The 24,872-nt window shown below is 41.5% G+C and overlaps 4 protein-coding genes across 7 annotated transcripts in view; 2 read left to right on the top strand and 2 right to left on the bottom strand.

The window, feature by feature from the left end:
• LOC118411953 (sulfotransferase 1A3-like) overlaps positions 1–2,653 on the bottom strand; it is an 8,222-nt gene extending 5,569 nt beyond the window's left edge. Inside the window, exons 1-2 of the mRNA XM_035814482.1 lie at positions 2,424–2,653; positions 310–530 (exon numbers count right to left, since the gene is read on the bottom strand). Of these exons, the coding sequence (XP_035670375.1) occupies positions 310–530; positions 2,424–2,571 (369 nt within the window). The 5' untranslated portion in view covers positions 2,572–2,653. The remainder of the gene's footprint in view (positions 1–309; positions 531–2,423) is intronic.
• Positions 2,654–3,539: 886 nt separating this feature from the next.
• Positions 3,540–9,339, top strand: LOC118411976 (basic phospholipase A2 6-like). 3 transcript variants are annotated; one of them, XM_035814515.1, is made up of 6 exons: positions 3,540–3,669; positions 6,653–6,748; positions 7,127–7,215; positions 7,345–7,466; positions 7,868–7,975; positions 8,903–9,339. In XM_035814515.1, the coding sequence occupies exons 1-6, from the start codon at positions 3,652–3,654 to the stop codon at positions 9,001–9,003; spliced, it is 534 nt and encodes a 177-aa protein (XP_035670408.1). In that variant the 5' UTR covers positions 3,540–3,651; the 3' UTR covers positions 9,004–9,339. The 3 variants fall into 3 exon arrangements, with proteins under 3 accessions (XP_035670408.1, XP_035670409.1, XP_035670407.1); XM_035814516.1 differs by lacking the exon at positions 3,540–3,669 and adding an exon at positions 4,639–4,744; XM_035814514.1 differs by lacking the exon at positions 3,540–3,669 and adding an exon at positions 5,896–5,984.
• A 610-nt stretch (positions 9,340–9,949) lies between these two features.
• On the top strand, positions 9,950–15,284 carry LOC118411979 (basic phospholipase A2 nigexine-like). Of its 2 annotated transcripts, none has more exons than XM_035814518.1 (5): positions 9,950–10,103; positions 11,022–11,212; positions 11,506–11,624; positions 13,955–14,062; positions 14,643–15,284. In XM_035814518.1, the coding sequence occupies exons 1-5, from the start codon at positions 10,101–10,103 to the stop codon at positions 14,705–14,707; spliced, it is 486 nt and encodes a 161-aa protein (XP_035670411.1). In that variant the 5' UTR covers positions 9,950–10,100; the 3' UTR covers positions 14,708–15,284. The 2 variants fall into 2 exon arrangements, with proteins under 2 accessions (XP_035670411.1, XP_035670412.1); XM_035814519.1 differs by lacking the exon at positions 9,950–10,103 and adding an exon at positions 10,670–10,763.
• Positions 15,285–17,722: 2,438 nt separating this feature from the next.
• Positions 17,723–19,868, bottom strand: LOC118411958 (calcium-activated potassium channel subunit beta-3-like). Its single transcript, XM_035814487.1, has 2 exons — positions 19,341–19,868; positions 17,723–18,650 (listed from the first exon to the last, which is right to left on the bottom strand). Exons 1-2 carry the CDS (start codon positions 19,698–19,700, stop codon positions 18,267–18,269), a joined length of 744 nt encoding a protein of 247 aa, XP_035670380.1. The 5' UTR covers positions 19,701–19,868; the 3' UTR covers positions 17,723–18,266.
• Between the last annotated feature and the right edge of the window lie 5,004 nt (positions 19,869–24,872).

Here is a 24,872-nt window from a genome sequence, read left to right as displayed (position 1 = left end):
ACTCAACCTCTGCTTGGAGAGTAGTCATGCTGTACACTGCCACAGAGACACCTGGTGGAAATGCGAAGCAAAACCAGTCAGGATTGCCCTGAGGACTGTGAGATAGACGGTCACCGACACGCTGGCTAGGTAAACACGCTTGGGTGGGTACTATTCCCCGGTATTGAACTGGAGTGTGTCATGATTTATGTAATACTATACAATATTGTATCAAGGACCTTACAAGTGTTTGATTAGTATTATTCGGCAGCAAATAAAGTTTGCTAAGCACCACGGTACGACTTCCTTTTTTCTCAAACGTTATCTTACCTTTCCTTTTCCCTGTGTCAATTGTAACGGTGCTTGGTCGAAGCGAGTGTGGGTTTTCATCATTCTCGGTGACTGAGCCTCGCGCATCTCTCTCAAGGTGGCGCTTTCTCCACACATTTCTTCTAAGAACGGAACTATAACATCTATTTCTGTCTGGTCTGTTTTCTCGACATCACCGCCAAAGCGCAACAAAGAGACGATGCGTTGTAGCCAAGACGTTCCTGAGTTGATGGTAAATAACCACATCAAAGTAAACTAGAGTTCGGCGACCTCATACCTCCATGAAAATTTAGAGCTTTTGTAAATTTCATGCAATTGACTAACACATTAACATAATTTATGCGTGGTGTTGTTCATCATTGACTAACGTACACATGTCACAAGTATAACATTCCAATCATTAGAGATAAAACAGCTTTGCAATTTTTACATAAATTATGCAAATAAGTTCCTCATTACCATATTTGGTATCTGCTTATATTCTATCTATCATAATTTATAAGTGTTACATTTATTGAAGTCCAGTTATTGCTAATAATGGTATTATACAATTTCCTCATTAATTATGCAAATAAGGTCCTCATTTGCATAACATGAATATCATGATGAACACCTTTGCCTAAGCTACCTGCACCCTTAAAATGATGTCGATCCGTCAATCCTTTCTGCAGTTATCCTCTTTGGAATGTCTTGACAAAAACGCCCCTGCAGTTCCGAAATTGCATGTTAGGGGGCTGAAATATGCCCCACTTTGTCAAGACACTGCAAGCTATCTACCACCCAAATGTCAAGACTATATCATGTCCGGGACAAGAGATACATTGAAAAAACTGCTATGATAGAATATTCTCATTAATTATGCAAATTTACTCCTATTTTGCATAATTTAGTATCTTATCTTGTACAACATTGTCTTAGGTACGTACATACCAAAAATCATGAAAATCCATTGTTCCCTTCTTGAGTTATCCTCTTCAGAAGTTTTTGACAAAAATGCCCTTGCTATCCCAAACCTAGTTGGTAGGGGGCCCAAACTTATGTCACTTATTCCTGAGCACAAGAGCTATCTAACACTCAAAAATCGTGACCATATCTAGCGTGTTCAGAACACGAGATAGCAAAACCGGAAGTTGCGCTGCAGTACCAAGGGAAGCCGCTAGGGGGCCCAAAATCTAATCACTTCCAGCTCTCAACGCACCCCACCAACACATCAAGTATGAAACTAATCCATCCAGCCGTTCTTGAGTTATCTTGTTGACAGACAGACAGACAGACACACACACAAACGCAGGGTAAAATATAACCTCCATGATCTATCACGCAAAAGCATGAATATACTAGTAGCATACCCATAGAAAGTTCTGCTACTGTATCATAGAAAGCCGCTAGGTGCCCGACCAATAGCTGAATTGAAATTGTCTTTCATCTTGCCGAACATCGTATTAACATATCATAAGGATCTAACTGCAGCTTTTTTGAGTTGCGCTAAGGCCATGTTGATTTGATTATGTGGATGACATCCTCAGGGAACTCCATAATTTATGCGAGCGCGAATAAAAAAAAATTGACCCCAAAAATTGCTTTCGGCATGAAATGTAAGTGGTCAGGAAGGTTGAATATATGACTCAAGACACATGGTATACCAACAATTAGGTGTATGGAACGGTACATCGTACGGGTACAAACCCGTTTTTTCTTCTTCTTGGACCGGTCCGAAGAAAAACAGACCAGAAAAAAATTAGGAACGGGTTTCGCCAATTGGAAAATGGACACACTATATCAACAGGCGTTTTGGGGCTTACCGGGCCAAGAAAATAACAAGAGCGAAGTCCAGTTAATCATTAGTCATATGTACGAAGTTTCTACAGTCATGATCAAAGGTACAGAGGCAGCTAGCCTTGACTACATGAAGATAGGATTTTAATACGCCAGTAGGAGTCAGATACGTCACCAAAAAGATCCCGTCCTCGCAAAATTGACAATTGTTTTGAGTATCGCCAATTCACAAGTTTTCACAGACAGTCAAGTCCAGGTTTAGGTCCGGACCCGGATCGAGCGACTTAAGGAACAAAGGTCGGTTAACTTAACAGACTTTTTCTTCACGAAGGACTCACCTGATTTGGGGTACGTGACGATAAAGACATCGTCATCACGTACATCTAGGTCCCGAATAATGTCCATGGCTTCCGGTTTAATGTGGGCAACCAGAGGCACTCCCTTGTACGTATGCCTTTCCACATGACTCTTACTAGCTGCTGCCATTTTGGTCTTTCAACGTCATGATCCTCGTACAATGTAAATAGCCATAAGGCCACGTGCACAATGACCTTAGCCTCTAACAGGCTCCGTGGATCGGGGGTCTAATTGTAGAAATTGGACATGTAGGGTTTATCGTACGCTAGGGGAGTCGGTCGGCCAGAAAAACATTACGTTAACGTTGTGAGGGTAATGTTTTTACTGGCCGGCCGACTACCCTAGCGTACTGTTAACTCGATATGTCCAATTTCTACAATTAGACCACCGATCGACGGAGCCTGGTAGAGGCTACAATGACCTGATTGACTTTCATTCATTTCCAAACAAAAAAACTTGCCTATGCTGTTAATGGTACAAAGGAGCTGTACAGTTAGCAAGTATATGCAAAAATGTAAAAATAAAAAATATCGGAAAACGGATCCTAATGTGGTAGCATGTTGTTTTCCTGACATTATCTTTTTGCCATCTGTATCAGTACAAATAGCTGAATAATGTAGCATGTTCTTAATCCGTTTATATAAAAGTACTAGTCCACGTTTTGATTCAGCGTTTATTGCAACTTTCCTAACTTCCACAAAATGGACTTTCCCTGACGTAAAAACCTGTTTCCCTCAATACTTTTCACCGAACTGACCCCTGACATTGTTTGTTTTTTACATGAAAACGTGGCACAATGAAAGGATAATGACCCATAGTTTGAACCGGTGAATCCAGGGACCCAGCCCAATATAAAGAATTGTGTGAATATACAGATGTTCACCGTGCAGGTGATAAAGGTATAGGTAAAGAACAACCATGGCAAAGGAAGTCAGAAAAAAAGAAATTATTTCAAGGTAAACGTGCTTGTGTGGCGTTCCTTTTTTCATGTTGTTGCTTTTACATCGTGTTTCTCAATACGTGTTTAGAACTATTTTGTTTATTGTGTTCTGCGCCATTCACAAACGCATCCCTACGCACATAAGTCGTTCGTTCCTACGGGTTGTGCAAATTTGTTTCACAAATACACCGGACTTCAGACATCTGCGTGAGTCACATAGCCCAGGTTGGCAGCCTTATTGCTGAATATTTGGGTTCCTGTGCTCTACCATGCTGCGAACTCAAGTGGTGAGTATTAGGTCGTTTTACTTTCTTGTGACCGAAGGAACGGTATTGTGTGAGCTTAGTCTGTCACAACATCACTTGGAATTTAATAGTAGTTTCTTCACAGTAGCTATAAAAAAAGTGACGTACCTAAAAGGACCCGTACTAAACATGGGATGGATAAGCACTAAATACACTGTTAGCGATGTTCGGTTAGCTATCCTGAGATGAGGAAGCATTGAGATTTTTAAAAAAAAGGCAGAGCCAGAGAGCGTGAGATCAAAACTCTCGCTTATCAAAGACATCAACGATTTGCACCCATAAGTCTATGTTTAAAGAACAAACTTGGTGTGAACTTCTTCAATGGATAAGGTAAAATGATATGAATATTAATACGAGTTTGACTTTTAGCCAGAGATTGGACGTCCCTAAAAGAAAACGACCGTGTGACTATCACGGTGTTCGTCTGATGATATGGCTGAAGATAGTAAGACAAACCATTAAACAGCGCCCCCTAGGTATTCTTTTGGTCACTACACCCTAGTAAACGGCGAGAGATCGTTTGCACAGACTACTTAGTATACCTTTTGGTGAGAGGTAGGTGGAAATGGCAGTGCATTTCTGTAGGCTAGATGTATTGTGCATAGCATATAATCATCCTTTTGTATGGAACATTGAGTGCCAATAATCTTTTGGACAACATTCTGGTTTTATGAGTATACTGTACCTTCTTTGTGCGTGCACATTCTTAGAGGGTGATATGCATGTTTACCTACTAGTAGTGTGTATATAATATGATTCAGTCGAAGGATACTGAATTTACAGCTTTATTGAAAAATATGCATTCCTGTGATTTAAGGCGCAAATGTTTTGAATCAGCTCGTTAATCTAAAATTTACAACACATTGCGGTTGTCCTCACTTACCTATACATAATGGACTCTCCCGGTTGCGTAAAAACACTTGTCAGTGACCTTTTACGATATGCAAACGACTTCGCGGATAATGGGATGCCGAACACCTTTCCTATAAGCTGAGGGCAAACCTTCTAACTACGTATACCCCCCCTCCTAGGCACAGCGTCTGTAGTGACAATGAAGGTACGTGGAACAAGGAAACGTTTGGAATTGATTCCTTCAACATTTCGACTTTCGGCTTCAGATCCAAGCGTTGGGCATAGGAAGGCTTCATGCTCTATTGGCCGTCTTGTCGTTTGCGTGACTTCGGAAAGTGTCAAACAATGGTCTGAGGGAACAAAAAAAAAATCAGTTTTTCCCTTCAGACCTTGCAAATATCACATATAATGCTCATGGTTATGCATGAAGTTTTGTTTGAAGCACTTGAATCCTGAAGTCTGCTTGTCGCACAACTATTTCTGCTTCAGTGCTTGAGAAAGTGGACGCCATTTTGTCCTAGCTGTCCTTGAATTAGAAGTTATGTATACTGACAGCTGTCGTAGTTGACTGCGAAATCGGAATGTACCGTAGATTTGTACTCTAAAACACCTAGAACTACTTAACTATGATCTTAAATTGTATACAACAAGATGAACAGAAACCTTTTTGTCCAAATGTAGTGGTGTATAATGTCAGACTTACCTTTAGGTACCTAAACGTACCTAGGTAACGACAACAAAGGCGTCTGTGTGAATAATGTATGGCAGATCACGAACAGTTTTGTAGCAGATGATAGAAGACCTATCAATAATTCAGGAAGGATCATCATTTGGGGGGAAGATTGCATATGGGAATCAAGAAACAAAATTTCCGAACGTTTTTGAAATATAGTCACACGGAGCGGGCAAAATGTAAAACGAAATAAGATGAATAGATGAAAGTTGAATATCGAAATAAGATATAAGATATTCCACAAGAATCAATCTATATCCTCATCATTATATACTGCACATTGTCCGTCCATTGTAGAAATGAAGAGCTTTACAGCACAACAAATGCAAATCAAAATCTTGAATTAAATCCCAAAAATGCTATGTCTACGATGACGCGTGTGTTGAGAAGAAAGTTATGGGCATGCTTAAAGTATTACAAGCTTTATACTTCAATAACGAACTAATAGTAACATTGTATATGATTAACATTTAAGACTATTTTGACACATTGATGGCAACATTGTTGACAGTTGTTCACACATGCGCAACCTGCAAACATTTGCCGCTCGGACCTCTTATAACACAAAAAGTTGGTTTTGTAAGGAGGCACACCCTGTGAGCACACACGGTTGACCTAAATTCTTAACTAGAGGATCGAGACATCTGATCTTAGCAAACGCATGAGCTGTTAGTAGATATTTTGCATGCATTCTGTAGTCACATCAACAAAGGTTCGTTCTTAGCTTTCTTAGCACCCTTTCTTAAATTCATTGGGACATAGATTTAGATGTCTAAATTAAATGGACAGGAGCTTTATGGAATAGATTTTACATTTTTCCGATAGGAGCCTAGCAGTCTAACACTAGGGTATTAATCTAAGGTGGAGTCACATTCGCCGAACGATTTTTAGCAAGGCTACGCAAAACTGACAGTTTTAGCTATAGTAACTTTTCTCACTACAAAACATGTGTTCGACACATCCAAGACTTTCTCCAAAATACTGTCAATTTTCCAGTATCCTAAACCTATTACCGGGCCCCTAAAAGCGATACTTCCTCGCCATACTATATGCAAGAATAGTCTCTACCAGACTCCTTGGGGTTTGGTTTGGTAAGAATGATGCCACGCTGTGCCCAAATCAGCCAGGCTATTTGTCTAATTTGCCACTATCCAGCAACCCAAGGAGTCTGATAGAGACTAACACCGGGGACGTATCCTCATCCTCATCATCTATAGCTATCTACCCCGGGAGGGGAGGGGGACTGTCGCTTCAAACCTCAGTAAAGACAATCCAGATTCCAATGACCCTTAAAGTTCGACCTTTCAGTAACCTATTTGTTGTCTTTGGTGTTGTTGTTGTTGTTGTTGATCATATTCTTTAACACGCACCCCGTTCCAGCCGCGGGTGGTGTGTCTGTTCGTCCTGACCTTCACCGGTTGCTGGGCGGCGGCCACACCCCGTCTCCTGGAGCAACTAGGGGACATGATAGTCAAGGTAGGAGGAGCTTATCATCCATTCTCGTCCGCCTGTTTCCCTAGGCCTGTCTACCACCGTTCCTTCTTTGACTATTAATATTGTTTAATGTAGATTAGCTAACGTAGTGGACACTTTTATATGAAACACATACGAATACGTACATGCTGCGGCTATATTCCATCGTTTCATCATCATTGAACGTTATATCACAGCTGTCTTCATGGTTGACTGTTTAAATCGTGCTTGCGTAATAAGATGTATCACAGGTATCAAAGATGAAGGCTACTAAACAGTTCTTGTCTAGACCATTCTTAATGCATGTATAGACGCTAATCAGCTTTTTGCCCCCGATGCCTAATTTGCATATATTTTCATACGTTTGTGTCCATACGCCAGGTAACTGGACGGGAACCATGGGCCTACTGGGACTACGGGTGCTGGTGCGGCCCCGGGGGACAGGGGGCGCCCGTGGACGAAACCGACTTGTGAGTTACTCTTTTCTTTCCAGTCGTTCACCTTTAAGTGAAGCAACTATGGAATGAATGTCTTGTGTACTATCGATATCCAGGGCAGAGATTTGACAGTTATCTTTTATATATGGCCCACTGCATTAGTTGCTGCCGTACTCATGACCACTGTTACGACGCCCTGGACCTCCCACCCTGTAAATGGGGAGACGCAGAAACGTACCTCGTGCCCTACCAGTTCAACATCCAGGGTCGAAACGTCACCTGTTGTAAGTGTTCTCCAAGTGTCTTACGGGCCAAGTCACATTCATCCGATGATCGTACGATATGAGTCTTAAAATAGCAAACGGATTCGATTGTACATCCAAATATCAACCTTATACTTGTCCTAGAAATGCGATTATCAGTGCAAATTAACCAAAAGTAGTAGGCTTTCTTTTGTTTATTTAGGGATAGGAATGTTGGTGAATCGCTAGCCTTGTACTGATTTTAATGAGCATTGTTGTCATTTATGTAACATTTCTGTAAAATCATACTCATAATGCTGAAATGATGACATGTTACTAATGGCTGTGACTTTTGTAAATTGCAACGCAACTCATGATGTTTCAGCCTGCAAAGTTTGTTTAGAAAACGAATACTAGTAAGAAATTTCTGCCTTACCCTCAAGTGAACGAGTCCGGGTCCTGCAAGCGGTCCCTGTGTGAGTGTGACAAGGGCCTGGCCACCTGTCTGTCCCGGAGCACCTACGTACCGGCACATAACCACATGAACCAGGGTTAGTACTCCCACACGTACCGGCACATAACCACATGAACCAGGATTAGTACTCTCACACGTACCGGCACATAACCACATGAACCAGGATTAGTACTCTCACACGTACCGGCACATAACCACATGAAACAGGGTTAGTACTCCCACACGTACCGGCACGTAACCACATGAACCTGGGTTAGTACTCCCACACGTGCCAGCACATAACCACATGAACCAGGATTAGTACTCTCACACGTACCGGCACATAACCACATGAACCAGGGTTAGTACTCCCACACGTACCGGCACGTAACCACATGAACCTGGGTTAGTACTCCCACACGTGCCAGCACATAACCACACGAACCAGGGTTAGTACTCTCACATGTACCGGCACATAGATATGAAACAGGGCTAGTACTCTCACATGTACCGGCACATAGATATGAAACAGGGTTAGTACTCCCACATGTACCGGCACATAGATATGAAACAGGGTTAGTACTCCCACATGTACCGGCACATAGATATGAAACAGGGTTAGTACTCCCACATGTACCGGCACATAGATATGAACCAGGGTTAGTACTCTCACATGTACCGGCACATAGATATGAAACAGGGTTAGTACTCCCACATGTACCGGCACATAGATATGAAACAGGGTTCTCCCACACGCACGTACCGGCACATAACCATATGGACCAGGGTTAGTACTCTCACACGTACCGGCACATAACCACACGAACCAGGGTTGGTACGTACTTCCACACCGTACCGGCACATAACCACATGAACCAGGGTAAGTACCACATGTACCGGCACATAGATATGAAACAGGGTTAGTACTCCCACACGTACTGAACACACACTAAAACAGGGTTGGTACGTCACATAAATTTATCAATGTATAATGACGTCATTTTTCTAAATTTCTAATTTACAGATGTTTGCAAAGACAGCGGAGAGGCTGAGAATGCAGAGAGTGATGTGGAACCGGAGCAAAAAGGCTGGAAGGACTGGATTCATCAGATGCTTCGGGGGTGAACGACCTTATATGACCCCTCGGGCGTTAGCAGGTGACGTCACCATATTGGTCGATCAGACCTGGAGTCACAGTTTCATGGATCATTCACCGCAAATATTGTTATGATCACGTGATATATATAATTACAAATTAAAGATTCCGTGCAACTTCCATGTTTAACTATCCAACATAAGTGACGACCTACTCTTGTGTTCACAAATAAACTATCTGTAAATAAATCAACAGTATTAACCTAAGCTATTCAATTGCGCAGTTGTAATGACTACCTCATCATATGATTATTATCATATTTCATTTAGATATATAACGTTATACATAAAACAAGATTACAAGTGTATGGTTGTTTCGTGTCTTCATTTCATAATCAAGCCATTTCTTACTACATTGTGTCTACTCACGTCACATGATTGCACTTGGTGAGATCTCCTATACGTGCTGGTGAGCATGACTAGACGGCAAGTGCTGGAGAGCCAAACTTATGTAACTTTTTCCCAACTACAGAAGGTATCTACCAACCAAAAATGCTAACCCTAGCGTAACCATGACTTGAGATATCAAAACCGGAAATTTCATTGCAGTACAATACAAAGTTGCTTAGTAGGGGTCCCAAAATGTAAACATTTCAAGGTCTCTCAAAGACACACAATAAATATCGAGACGATACATCTATTATCGAGTATGCGTGTGTACTCAGACAGATACATACAGAGAGAGAGAGACGACCGCTGACAAAAACATAACCTTCTTGGCGAAGATAACAAACGGCACATGGAACATCCTGTTGGCGAATATATTCACAATCATGTTACCTGTAACGTTAGAAAGTCATAGGAAGAGGGCGCTACCTGAAAGGTGTCAGATTTCACGAATACGTAGACGTAGCCACCCTCTCATTACAGTGATTGATATGCTCGTTCCTCTTTTCAAGAGTAAGAAAACAAAAGAGAAACGGTGCATGACAAATTCTGTCTTTGAGTGTCCAAGAGGAAGTACAGTATGCAAACTACCTGTTCCGCAATTTTGACCACTCTACGCACAATTCAGGAACAAGCTAGGGGATTCGGACGGGGAAACCACGACGCTAAACTATCTCAGAATGGTAAGATTTGACATTCGTACACGAGGCCAAAGAATAGTTTGAAAGTGACCTACTGTTGTTGTTGCGATGTGTCACAGGCTTTTCTTTAGATTTGACGTCAAAGTGTCATGGGGATATGGCGATCGTACGTGCATGTCGTGTTGGCACACGAACTTGACTGTTGATAACTTTTATACCTTTTTTTCTGCGATATCATGTCTGCGCATCGGTGACACGTTTTGTAGAAATCAAATTGTATTGTATTCCTAATAGAAAGGAGAAATTCACTCGTTCATACAGTTCAGATCGAAGAACGCAATGTATGTGAGAACAGGAACTACCGTGATTGCAATTCAGTCATTTATTCCGCCTTTAGCGAACGCTTTCCCTGATAGTAATACAACGTTAGTAAGTTGTAATTAAAGGTGGTCGAACTTGTCGATATTTCTTCGCGTGTACTCGGAATGAATAATGCTAATTATAACATGAGCGGATTCACTGCGTCATTCAAAAAACAGCAGCCACATTTATTTTTGATTTTGCGGAACTTCCTCGTTTCGATTTCAGGAGTCCACTAGGTTTCTGCAGTTCCCACGAAGGTTGACAGGGGAAGATATAGCGCGTTTGATCATTTATGATCTTGACATGTCACCTGTATACTAGCGGTGCACATGCACATACGTAGGTTTGGTTCAAAGCTTACAAGACATGAAATTTCCTCTATTTTCCAAATATTTTTTTGGTATTTTCCAAAAACATCTATGTAAGTCTTGAATTGTCCGATGAGAAGTTTCTCACACGGCGATCTAAAAATGTCAACTCTAGATCTCAAAATCATATGACCTCATATTATTCAGATATTCAGACAGGAAACCGAGGTATGGTAATACATGTAGGTTACATCGATGTAAGTATTACTTTCTTTTCTTCCCTCTAAAGGTTCAACTTCTTCCCCTATTTTGCCTCACGACTATTGCCCTCTGTGGTCACGTGGATGCCATGCCTAAGGCAGTGACGCAGCTCGGCGTCATGATCACCAAGGTGACGGGCAGACCTCCATGGAAGTACTGGAACTACGGCTGCTGGTGTGGTAAGGGCGGCCAGGGCCCCGCGGTGGACGATACAGACAGGTGGGGGAAATAAGATTGGTAACGATTTAAACTGCACATGAGTGAGTTCAAAGTTGAAGGTCCAACATTTGTAAATAGTTTGACTTACTAATTCTGGACCTATTCACGGATCCCATTGCCTGCTGGGGAAACGCGGGGCACCATGGATGGGTAAGGGCTAGATATGATCATTACTGAATAAATTGAATAACAATGATAAACGAATGAATAAATAATTAATCACTATGACAACGTGTAAATTGTGCAAGCGTACTTTGTTAGGTCCGGTCTACATGAATTTTCTTTTTCATTAGTTGCTGTCGAACGCATGACTTTTGTTACGAAGACCTTGGAAAACCTCCATGCAAGTGGACGTTCAAGCAATACGTCACGTCCTACAAGTACACCATCGATGGCAAAACCGTCACGTGCGGTAAGTTACATGCAATGTATCCAGAAATAGGACCCTCTTTTAAAGCAAGGCAGTTCATGCTGATATCGCTAGGGGTCATACATGTTCAGGTCACAGTTGAAAGAATGGTACCATTGGTGGTAACAAAAGTTACGTGATATGTAGGAAATTTCAATCACAGCATTGCCATTCTTTTCTGATATTTACCTTGACATTAAATGATTAGTCTAAGAAAGCTCAGTCTTAAGCAATGAGAACGCCATAGATATACACTTTACTCTTTTTTTTAAATCATTCACTTCTTGTAGTGTTTGCGAAAATGTTAGGAAAATGGCATCATTCTGAAGGAATGATCAAGTTATATACTTTTACCTCCGTGAAAATGGAGATATTTTTTTGTCTATGTGTTTGTCTTGGTGTGTGTCTGTAGCTATTTGGATCTATAGAATAATAAACACTGACAGGATGTGAAGCGGACGGTGGGTTAACCGGAGACTAGCGTTGACATGGCCCGGATCCAAAGTTGTTCCCACAAGCAGACGGGAGAATGAATCGACAGAACGGCTTGGTTAAGCTTAAGGAGAAATTCAAAATGATGAATAGAATAATAACTCACTCACAAAGGCATCTGGATTTGTTGTTTGTCTGCAGGTGACCAGAAGGGAACGTGCATCACCCATTTGAAAAATCACTTTTACTAATGGCGGTTTAACCCAAAAATGAATCTTACAAAATTCCCCCGTTCAACTTCAAGAATGGACTCCAGTGCACCCTATGTGAATTTGCACAATAGACCAGTCCAGAAATACTCCCACTGAAACCTTGGCCTTTTGAATAAGAAACCAAATCCAAAATTGAATTCAGCAAAAAAGGTCCCAGTGCATGAAAAGGTATAATAGACCAGTCTAAAAACACTTCCACTAAAAATTGAATTTTGAATCATCACCACCCGTCCAAACTGAATTTGAAAAAATCCCCCTTCCGTGTGCAAAAAATGGATTCTTCCATGTAAAGTAGAGCAGTCCAAAAATACATCCGCTAAAATAGGACTTTGACATAATCACTGAAGTCCCAAAAATGGATTTAAAAAAAAGCCAATAGATTTTTAAAAAATCCCCCCTCCATGCAAGAATGGACTCTTCCAGCACACCCATTTAAAATTGCAAATTAGACCAGTCCAAAATAACCCTGCTGAAAGACTTTGACAAACTAGAAGTCACCAAAGTCCAAAATATGAATTTAAAAAAATCCCCCCTCCGTGCGAGAATAGACTCTTCCAGCACACCTTCTGTAAAACTGCAAAATAGACCTGTCCAAAAATACACCCACTGAAAGACTTCACCAGTCCGAGGATGAATTTTAAAAAAAATGAACCCCTCCGTGTAAGAATGGACTCTTCCAGATAACACCGGACTCGCTGATTGGCTGTCACCCTCCCCCCCCCCTCTTTAGGATATAGATTCAGGCTAAGTGATTGGTTACCTATCTAATTAGATTAAATAGACATATATGCCAGAAGGTGCAATCTGCAGCTGGGGTCAACGACCTTAAGGTCATTGACCCCTGTGGCTATTGGAAAAAAAATCCCCAAATCTATCATTTTGACGTAGTCTATGACAAAAATTATACATGTGTCATTTGAATGAATATCTGGTGCACCATTTTACCAAAATTTAGGTCATTTGGTTTTAAAACCAGAGCACAAGAGCCAAAAGTGTACTTTTTGGTCATAAAATGGCCAAATAATCGTAAAATTAAGCATTTTGTTGTACTGTATGCCTCAACTGTTAATGAATCCATGTGCGCATATGTCTAGGGCACTCCTATACTAAATTTCAGGTCATCCGGTTCTAAAACCAAGGTACAGGAGCCAAAAGTGTCCTTTTTTGGTCAAAAAATGACCAAAAAATCGCAAAAATAAGCATTTCGTTATACTGTACACCAAAAGTGGTATTGAATTTGTATGGGGGAATTATCAAAGCACATCTGTGACAAATTTCAGCTCATTCGGTTATAATACCAGGGTACAGGGGGCCCAAATATACAGTTTTGGTCTTAAGATGACCAAAAAACCTTAATAAAATCATTTTAAAGGTAGATATGAAAAAAATGAAAAAAACGTCTGGGGATATTGACCCACTCTACCCTTGTGTCAAATTTCAAGTCAATCGGTTCAGGAACAACGGAGATACCGTGTTCCGAAGATTTGACAGGAGAAAGAAAGAAAGAAGAAAGAAAGAAACATTACGAATACAATATATTTCACCATACCTATGGTATGGCTGAAATATAATGATGAATAGAACAATAACTCACTCACAAAGGCATCTGGATTTGTTGTTTGTCTGCAGGTGACCAGAAGGGAACGTGCAAAAGGACTCTATGTGAATGTGACAAGGCTTTGGTCAACTGTTTCACCAGGAGTCCATACGTGGAGAAACACGATCATATGGACCAAAGTAAGACCTACAAACAAGTTATCAAAACAATACTAGTATCTCAGACTAAACAGTTCTCTCGAACTGGCTACTTAAAATGGTTCAGAGATGTAAAGAAGAAAAGCTTGTTTTGGCTCAGCGCATTTTTCCTTACGTTATGCTGCACAGAGAAAGCCAATACTTTGTCCTCATGTTGCAACAGATGCAAACATGTGTAAAAATAGAACAAAAGGATATAAGAAAATATAAAAATGCCGCATTTCTTCCATATAAGTTATGACGAAGTTTAAAAAAATAAAACGAAGCGCACAGAACATGGAAAACAAACACCCTTTAATACGTTTCTATTGACATTACTTTGCTTTCACTTTAAGCTTTGAGAACTTTGGCCTTTTGCTCAACTGTTCACCCGCTCATAAATTAACATCTGAACACCAGACCGCATGGCGATAGAAAAATATGACATGGACACCAATGCGCGGTGCGGATGTTATTCATAGAAACAATTCATTTTGGATTTATGATATGGAGCAAAATATCATACGGTGCTCTCCATACATTTATCATTTTTTGTAATAGCTATACTGTTTCTAATCCACAGCAATCTGCAAGAAGGGCAACTCTACAGAAGTGATGGATGCTGATCTTCCCTGGTCTTTCCAATGAGCCGTTGGTGCGAGGATCGCCCGTGTAAAATTCCGTACTCTGGTTACTTTCAGTGGAGTAGTCGTAGTCAGCTACCTAGCTGCTTAGATACAGAAATATACACACACACAAACACACACACACACACACACGCGCGCGCGCGCGCAATACTGTTTTTTTTGGCTGTAGAGCACTAAGAATTATTTATGTTGTTCTACGTCGTATGGACATGCAGGAATGTATATGGCATTATTGACATCAAAGTTTGAGGTAAAATCTTTTTTTGTTAAAACGTAGGGGCAACACATATGTGATACATATGATTTTCTGTATTCTGCTGTCATAACTTGTAACACGGGAGTACATATTACATGCACGTTCCAATGTATACAGGCTATGGTCGTGTTTTGAGGAAGTAATTCAATGGAGTAACAGATGTTTTTGAAGGGTAGGACGGCGGATGAACATGTACTTCAACAATTCAGGAACCACAAAAGTGTCAAAATGTGGGCGAGGCAATCTGAAGTATTGCTAACAAATTGGACCAAAACATATTATGATTCTCTACATACAACCATAGCTCGTATTAAGAGAAAAATAAATCATGAATTTACTGCTGTTGCGCAGGGTACCTATAACTTGCCAATGTTTATACCAGAGAGGTTGTAGATTTGACTTACATTTTTCATTGAATTTTATCATTTAGATAAGCGTATAGAACCAGCGTTAACGATTTTTTCCGTCAACGCCAACGGTAGGGAGTGTGTCAGTTTAACTACGTCACTTCCGGTACTGCTTCTCAGCGACAGATGCTTAATAGTGGCTATTTGAGCAATATCGTCAAAATGATACGACTGTTTATGTACAAAGGACTTCACACATAACATATGGAGAGGGTATCATTAAATAAAACGCTCGACTTCTCGTCTCCCAAATGTCAATAACAAGTGCACATATCTAAATCGTAGTCACGTGCTGATTGTAAACAGTGACCTGCATTTCTTTCATCGACCACTGACTTTCTTGAGGATCTGAGTGGGCGAAAAAGCCTTTGAAGTCAAAATGGCCAGTCTATAGCATACCATACATTCTACTGGCGAAACAAAACCCATGGTTCTTGTTGAATTGGGGTAACTGAACGAGAACCCAGTGGCAGTATGGCGTTTCGTTCTCTAAAAATATTTTATGATGCCCTGTTATATACATGTCACAAAAAGAACACTCCGGTAACTAGTTTCATAAACATTTACAATCCCTCTTCCTTGTATGTGGCACTTCAGCCACTGTAGCAACGCTATTAGGAATATACAATACAGTATATTCGTGCATTTGTCGGTTTAGATAATCTTCAGATTAATCAACCAAGAAGTGGTAACTGGGCTAAAGCGCTTCCGTTGAAAGCCAATCCCTAGTTTACAAATACTAGGCGGATACAATTTTCGTAGCGTCACGGTTTGTTTGATGAAACATTGGGGTGACGTGACAACTTAGGGCGGCCGCACTCGACATTTTTTTGTCAAGAAAAGAACGCCAAATGTAAACACGGTGGTAGAAATCGCCACTGATGGGAGATAATTCTTGACAAAACAATAGACGCACAATGGTTCCAAACAGGACGTCCGGATTTTATGGATTCCGTTGTTATCTTAAGAGGGACAATGTCGTCTGACATGCGGCACACATTGGTTGCCCTGACGACGAATGGAGGATTTATAAACCGTGCCAGATGCCCTCTTATACAGGTTAAGTTCCCGCCAGCTACAAGAAGGGCAGGAAAGGCGTAGGAGGGCGAGCTTTGCACGCACTTTAATAGGTGAAAGTTTCTCGAACGTTGTTGCTAAGTTTCCGCGAGAATTTCATAATTTTTGTGACTTTATCTTCTGAGAGATATCTGTGAACGAAGGAGCAGGAGTTTGGCCGATAGGAGACTTGCTATTGTTGTTTTTCCTGACGATCGCATCTATCAGCCGTCGAACAGACGACACCATGAAGACACTTGTTGTCGCCATCTTGGTCACCACAGTCTTGATAAGCTCATCAGAAAGCAGAGCAGGTAGGTAAGAGTACTTGACAGGTACTTGATTAATGTTTCCGATGTATTTATCACGCTTGTAGTCTAACTCTACAGTCGGTTGTTCAGAGCTTGCGTTCGCCCAATTGACAGGTTCTCTGTTTTCAATCTTACACCTTAAATGTACATTAGAAGTTCTAAACCACCTTTAATTTGCACTCTGCCAGACCAACAAGCGACTTCATGTTTCAGACGCTAAAAGCAATAAACAACACATATGCTTGGATAATCTAGATCAACTAATCTGTTACATATAATGCATGAACACGCGTTACACTTAATTTTCTGGCACTAGAAAGCTCACGTCTTTGTGACCGAGGGTGGTTGATTTTGGGCGCAGTGTCCCGGCCATATTCGCTTGTCAAAAGCATTCGTACCCGACGAGTATATCTAATAAGCAAAGCAAAGCGGTATATATATGCAGGTATAGAGCAAATTCATATAAATATAGAGGTATACAGATAAAGATACAGGCGATTTGACATGTTCAGCTTCAAACAGTTTCCTTTTGTGTTTATCTTGGTCTCAGGCGTTCTGTTGGAGAGGTTGGACTCCGAGATCAAGGAACAGCGCCACCTGGCGTCCAAGAGAAATGGACAGGACATCGTCATTGATCCGGAGGATGACTGGTACAGTCCCATGATGGTGCGTATAACCTTGCCATACTGGTAAATGAAAACCTACTCTAACTCATTGTTGTTTACCCTTTTTTGCCTCTATATAGTCTATTGGCCGTTACGTTGTGACTGTCATTGCATTACATTCTGCATTCAGATTCACGGACCGTATTTCCCCCTATTCTCTCTGTACACAGGGCAAGAGAATTTCTTTTGACAGCTATGAAGAGGGTCATGACCTTCGACCCATGGAAGTCGACGCCTCGGGTCACAAAGAGAGTTCAGAGGTCAAAGTTGACGAGGGAAGCGATCAGAGTTGAAGGGTGAAATAAAGATGTCCATGGACACAACTGTCGAATTGGTTTAATCATATTTGCGTTTCACAACACCTTGGTTTGTATTTCTTTATATTTGGTTCATTGTATGAACGTTTCTTTATATCTGGTTTCTTTATATCTGTCTCTTACTACATTTCCTCGCTGTCATTACGTTTACAAAACTGTGACTCTGACTGTACATGTACATGTAGACGCCACTACAATACAATATTAACCCAATATTGGGTGGAGGAAGTCCGTGATAGAAATGGCACATATCAAACTGCTGTCACGTTACTGTCAATCCTTGATATCTCTTGTACAAATGTAACATGGAAACACCTTTTTTAAACCTCCCAAACAATTGGTGAACTCAAACATTTCACAGGAAATACTATATTTGATAACGTTACATTAACGTTACATATAACGTTTCAATATACATATACATTTTTATCGCATGCATTTGACGATGTTCTTTACCATCACGCGTCCCCTATATATCTCTGGACAGCTTTCTGCTTCTTTAGAATAATAAAGGCTGCCCTTTTTAACCTTAATGACCCTTAATGTCCCTATGCAAAGTTTTCGAAGACTAGCTTGGGCCTTGAAGAGGGTTGGGATGGATTCTCATCCCCGGGTTCTTCTGGCTCATCCTGAAAACGAGACCAGGGGTTGTTGGACTCAGTCATGGGAAGGGTGGACTCAATATACCGCGTAAATCGGAGATAGGCGAAACAGAAGGCTACGGAAAACACCACCATGACTAGGGCCGGCCAGAACAGGGCATGGAACACCTCGCTCGTGGAAGACTTGAAGTGGGTACGAGCTGCACCGGAGGGGTTTCCTGGGTCGTACCAGCAGGGGTAGGTCTGACCGACTCGTCCCCAGAGTTCTCGGTATTCCTCCACCATCTCGTCGTTCTTCTCGTGGTCACGTGAACATGGCGCAATGGCACACTGAAAACAATGTAGATCCAATTTTCACATCACGTTCACAATAGAAGGAACCGTCCTACAGCCTATTATAGCAAAAATTCCAGGCAAAATTAAGTATAATACTTCTTAAATTATCCTGAAGTCGGGTGTCGTAGATAGAGGCCGGCCATTGACATTCAGGGTGCCAACAGCTGGATTCGGACTTCCCAAATGGACTAAGCTAAGGCACACTACTTTCAGGTTTAGGTTAAGCATAGAATTAGCAATAGAAAGTCCTCAGAGGTGTTGAGTGTCTAAAAACAGCACGTAACAACAACAACAACAGCAAAACTACATGTATAACGTTATATATACATGTACTTAGTAATGGGGAGGTTCACAATTTTAAGTACGCATGGGTAAGGTCAAAGGTGAAGGCCCATGACACAGAACGAAACGCGCCTGCATGGATATCGTTATCAAAACCGATCGACTGAGGACAAAAACATCTGGACATATAACAGTTATAACCAAGGAGCTTTTATGATAAAAGTTCCTTGTTATAACTTAGCGGCATGGTCGAGGCAACATCGAAGATGATGAGATGATCTGTTTACAGGTCAGAGGCTTTCACCAATGACATAACGCATGCGGAACCTTAAAAAAATCTTCTTATTTCAGCGAGAAATCTTGAAAATGATGCCAAGACACAAAATCTTCTGATCTACCTACCTCGTTCCCTAGATCTTCTTCGGACTCCACCAAATCTGCTGTTCGCTGTTCCCCCTCTTCAGTACGAAACGTGACTGAGATGACCAGACACTCATACGTGCTGATACAAACATCGTACCGCCCGAGCGAACAGCTGCAGGAAAACCGGCTGGGACGCTCGGGGTTCTCCCCGTCGAAGTGAGAGCCGTTCACGGTACAGGTGGCCTGGTGTGTCCGCATGCGCACGACGGCAGGCTGAGCGATGGTGATCCCGAGAACGACGAGCATGATTGCTCCAAGACAAGCCATGGAACACAGCATCGTGATGCCGAATTTTACCAGCCGCTCCTTGGGAGTCAACACGCGTACGGTCACAGGCATGGTTGTTTTGAAAAGTCCGGACGCTCCAAAACGTAAAGCTACACAGTATAAACGTTAAAAGGCGATAGAAAGGTGGCGACAAACGCGTGTGTTTGATAGAGAGATGAAGGAACTGATGGCACGATGTATATTTGTTAGCTCTTCTTGGAAATGGTAGGGTTGTGACTGCAGAATGATGCGTTTCATCACTTCCGGGTCAAGAACACGTTCGCACTGCCTCTACCGGTTTTGTACAAAACTACAATAGACCAAGTTGTGATGTGAATGTGCTAAAATCACAAGAAATATTTATAGGTGACCATGGCAATCTAAATCATACAGCCTTGGTATTTTCCAGAGGGCGTTTTGACATTTACTGTTCGCTCGCAAAACATTTCGCATGTTTGTAAAAGATAGCCTAGTTTTAGCTACATGGGCATCCTAAGTGGCTGTTGACCGGCGCTCGACAAAGTTAGTTCTTGGGCGCAAAACTACGTTATATCGACTTTCATCATAATAGAACACTTCCCTGTATGGTATGGATTATACAGTGTTGTGTGTAAAAATTATGTACACTATTTGTATGTACTGCCTCACTTTTATGTGGCACCGTACCTTTTAAAGATTCCATGCACCTTTTAGTTGCTAAGAAAATACAGTTGTTATGTCGACAATGGGTGTAATTTGTAAGTGCATATCGAAAGGTCAAGATCTGTACAAATATAACGCCGTTATACATACCTACTTTTCCAATACTTTGTATTAAATGTTTGTTCAAGCATCCTTAGTTTCCGGACCTATCGTTAGGCTGGAAAGGTTATAAATGCTACAAACAATTTTGACTTTTGAGACATCATTTAAGCAGCGTCGCCTCTCACGGACCGCTGTTACTGCTGTTGCGGATTTTGCAGACTACCGAATTTCGTCAGGATGGGACGACACCGGGTCTTCATAGCCGTCGCCATGGTTACGATCTATATTCATGCAGCTGGTATGGTTCGTTTTTTGGAAATGGTTCAATCTTTGATTATAATGTTGTGACGAGTGTCTATTGCAAAAGTTCTTGTCCGGAATCTAACTACGACTGACAACATTAAAATAATGAATAGAAAACAGTAACAATGTGATTACTCTAGTTCTAGATATTCACTGTCTAAATATGACTTGTTTGGTTTTGTTTCATGTTGCAAGCAGGAGAAGACAAAAAAAAAACATCACTTATATTTAATGTTTGGGTTTTATCTTTGGCTGTGTATATAGGACTAGACTACACTTTTGCATTATCAAAACATTTCTTCGCTTGGTTGATTTTGATGCTTTAAGGGTAACATTATCGAAAGGTCAAATGTGAAACGCTCAGTGCTCAGCAGTTTATGAAATGAATAAATGCATATAAGTTCGCGGGGATTTAATTTCGCGGTAGCGGGAAAAGGGACTTTTCGCGGTGGTTTTAATTTCGCGGTAGCACCATGCACTGTAGTATCTTAATGCCCAGGAAAAATGTTCGCAGTGGTTTTAAATTCGCGGTGAAATGGCCGACGCGAAAACCGCGAACATAAATCCACCGCGAACATTTCTGCATTTACAGTAACACTGAAATTGCAGAGAAGCGAAAAACATATGAGCGGACATATTTCTTGTGTAACACGACAGCACGAGTGTTGTCTTATTGGCTAGCTATAGTCGAATATCCGAGTAGCTAGGTTATATGGCTACTAATAGGCTTCAGACGTTAGCGTCAGGCGTCAAACCTCTGAGCATTTACCATAAGAATAAGGGTGTTCCGGAGTGCACGGCTAAAAACGTGAGCCGTAGCACAGGCTACAGCCAAGTAGCACTATTACCTTAGTCTCTACGAAACGTCTGAGGTCGCTGGAAAAATACTACAAACTGGCCATATAAAAAAGGGATAGACATGCGAGAGTGAGTTAGCAGACTTACGAGTAGCCTGGGTGACTGACTGTTTCCAGGACCTACACAGGCCAGCTCCTGGGCTGCATGGCCAAGATGCTTCCAACTTGAGTTCCAAGCAACAACTGAGGGTCTAATTCAGGGGGGGGGGGGGGGGTCTGTGGTAAAATCTCCATGGGAGCATGTTGGCCATGGAGCCGAGGCGCATGGCCTGTTTAGGCCCTGACCCAGTCTGGCATCCAGGCTAGCCTGGGACTATACATACAGCATGTTATAAATTTGAGTTATACATACAACATATACTGCTTTTGACGTGTCAGTATCTACCCAGCTAGATTGAATTGAATTTTATCTTCCAGCGCTCCCATTAGTGCAGCAGCGACACCCTGCGGTTGAGCGAGGGAACTCACATTCACCCGCGCCTCCCGTCATCGTTCACACGGAAGATGACTGGTATAGTCCACCATTTGTAAGTAATCCAGTACTAGAAAATATCGTTGAAGTTGAGATTTACGATCACGCTAAGTATTACTATATTAGATACAGGATGCCGACAACAGTTAAGCGTTGGTTTTGTTGGTTTCAAGGTCCGTGGTAATTTTTACTCTCTCTCTCTCTCTTTAGCAGCAAAAGAGTCCAGAAGCAAATGGTGAGTAGTAATACATACATAATACTCGTAATATGTATATACATGTATGAAAGTACATATGGTTGACGGATCATCGTAACTTTTTAAAGTTTAAGTAGCTTTTTAGTTTTATGATGAAAATATCGACCAATCGTTTTGATGGTTGTCATGATAATAGACCTGTTAAGGTCACTCTCGAAGCAGAGGTTAAACAAGCTCGTACTCTCTGCTTGGAGAGTAACGGACCGCCCCTATTTCTTGCAGTGGTACTGAGGGGAAACCAACCCCCACCCACCCCCGACATTGTGATCGACACCTTTGAGGCATGGTACCACCCTCCGGGATGGGTAAGTACGGTCTAACATAGCCGGCAAACCACCTAGCTCAAGTCAAAAGCCACAGTGAAACCGTTTACATAGTAAAACCATAGGCTAATCAACCATCTTACACAACCAGCAACCGTACCATTTGGTTCATGTCCCCATAAACAACCGAAATTGCTGACCACTGCTCCGCACACAAAGTCAGTCACCCAAAGACCATGCATATTTGACTGTAAGACCAATATTGCTCTGATGGTTGAACAATGGCTTATTGTAATATTAACATACATAACAACATGGAGTTTTTAAAATGTTGGTATCTCTTGAAGATATGTTTCCTGGATACTGTATATTATGTATATGTAATATTTTTTCAGCCTATTAACCCATTTGTTTGCGGGAGCATTCAGCTGCCTCTTGCATCTCACTTTAATCCCCAGGCAAATCTACCGGCATAAGGAGTTTACTGGGGCTCAGAACACTCCGTGGCTGGCTAAACACCTTATGCCACCCGTAGATCTGCCTTGAGATTATCTCACTTACCCACTTGTTAAGACCAGCTTATTTGACAGAGCTTGACGGCGAATTGATAGCTTCAAGCGTCAAATCTCTGCAAGTAACGAATCCAACACTTGTATAGCGGTGATCCGGTGCGGTTGGCTAAAACCTCGAGCCGTAATTATAACGATGTTGTATACCACAACTAGCTACTTGAAAAAGTACCTAGCTACAACTCTGTTGACTGCTTTACCCTACGTTTCCTGTCTTAGAGAGAGGAAAACAAGCCCAGAAATAGAGAGAAAGGAATGAACTTGAACATTTTCAGACAGTTTACACTACAGACGTCATTAGTGGGAAACTGTAGAGAAGGGCCATTTTCTGGCAAATAAGGAATATACTTATAATCTTTCATTGGCTTTGGTTGATAATGAACTACAGTTCTCGAATCGTAACTCTAGGAGACACATCAACATATATCTGTGCTGATTTGAGTTTTTCTGTTACAGGGCAAAGAAGGGCAGCCCTAGGATGACGTCATCAGCGAAGATGGCCATCTTGAACCGCAACGCCGTGGCGCATGTTGTAGAATCAGAGTCAGGTGATCGAGTAAAGAAAAAAATTGAATACATTTACACTTTAAGTTCTGACCAAAATGTATTCGAAGCTCTTTTCTTTACGTGCAATAGCATGAATACAGTTGAATAAGCCTAGGTCAAGGGACTAGGTAGGTAGGTAGGTAGGTAAGCCGGTTCACGATTGCGCATGCATGGGAAAGGCATGCAGGCCCCTCACTTGTCGGCAGGTCTCGTCTAGATCATACTTTATACATGACGCGTTTCCTTTATTTATGCATCCGGCGCTTTCAACTTACCCACAACACATCACACTGCACATACGGACTCTAAACCGTGACCCGGTTTACTCTTCACAGTTGCTCCCCGGCCAGCTGTTTATCAGAAAACAACGATGGTCACGTGGCCAATATACTTCATTCTAGCCAGATCTATACGAGAATAAGACAGGACAAGACCCATTGTATCATTTGTGATACTTTAACAAACACCCATCTCCAGATTGTATGATTGATAACAGTACCACTACGACACACATGTTGTGTAGCACAGGCTTCAGTCTTGTCAAACTGGTATTGAAATGATAATACTTAGCCGGGTGTTAACCGCAACAAAATATACAATCACCCCCTTAGTAATTAAAAGTGAAATGTTGCAGCGTCGTGATATTCTTGTCAATGGCACTGCGAAATTGTAAGCAACAACTAAGTACATAATTTCCTTGCCTGCATATCTATCGGTCAATCAACTTGCAAATGACCTGGGAATGAAGGCGTTGCTAGACGGCAAAATAGACAAAATCCATATGTGCAACAACCTCTTTCTTATGCTCAACCTGTGGCAAACTGTGTAAGAGCAGAGCCGGACTAGTCTATGGGGGAGTCGGCCTCGTAGAGGAACTAGATTCCTGTTGCCAGCTCCCCTCAGATTGTACGCAATCTGTGAAGTTGAATAAATAAATAAATAAATAAATAAATAAAAAGTCGCACACTGCAGAGCCCATCAGGACTGAACGTCATGTCAGACAGGACGAAAAAAATAAGAAGATATCTACCGGTGATACATTTGCTGTGGGAGGGAAATCTGAAGTTTTTTGATCCAAAAGATCACATACATTTCGTGCGTCAAGCTCTCCCTGATCAAAGTGAAGACACAAAACACATGGCTGCATCAATTATAAGCAACTGAGATAAAGCTGAAAGTATTGCCTTTCTTCTTTATGAACGATATTGATGTAATTCAATACTTATAACACTCC

Source organism: Branchiostoma floridae, chromosome 3 (assembly GCF_000003815.2).
Source record: "Branchiostoma floridae strain S238N-H82 chromosome 3, Bfl_VNyyK, whole genome shotgun sequence".
NCBI lineage: Eukaryota > Metazoa > Chordata > Leptocardii > Amphioxiformes > Branchiostomatidae > Branchiostoma > Branchiostoma floridae.
The sequence above is the reverse complement of the archived record's forward strand: the minus strand, read 5'-3'. Positions and strand labels throughout refer to the sequence as shown.

Coding starts and splice junctions, on each gene's coding strand:
- LOC118411976 (XM_035814514.1), top strand. CDS start 5,958: ATGCATTCTGTAGTCACATCAACAAAG. Junction 6,749..7,126: donor TAGGGGACATGATAGTCAAG/GTAGGAGGAGCT, acceptor TCCATACGCCAG/GTAACTGGACGGGAACCATG. Junction 7,467..7,867: donor GGGTCGAAACGTCACCTGTT/GTAAGTGTTCTC, acceptor CTTACCCTCAAG/TGAACGAGTCCGGGTCCTGC.
- LOC118411979 (XM_035814518.1), top strand. Junction 11,213..11,505: donor GCGGTGGACGATACAGACAG/GTGGGGGAAATA, acceptor CTTTTTCATTAG/TTGCTGTCGAACGCATGACT. Junction 14,063..14,642: donor ACACGATCATATGGACCAAA/GTAAGACCTACA, acceptor TCTAATCCACAG/CAATCTGCAAGAAGGGCAAC.
- LOC118411958 (XM_035814487.1), bottom strand. CDS start 19,700: ATGCCTGTGACCGTACGCGTGTTGACTCCCAAGGAGCGGCTGGTAAAA. Junction 18,651..19,340: donor AAGAAGATCTAGGGAACGAG/GTAGGTAGATCA, acceptor CATTGTTTTCAG/TGTGCCATTGCGCCATGTTC.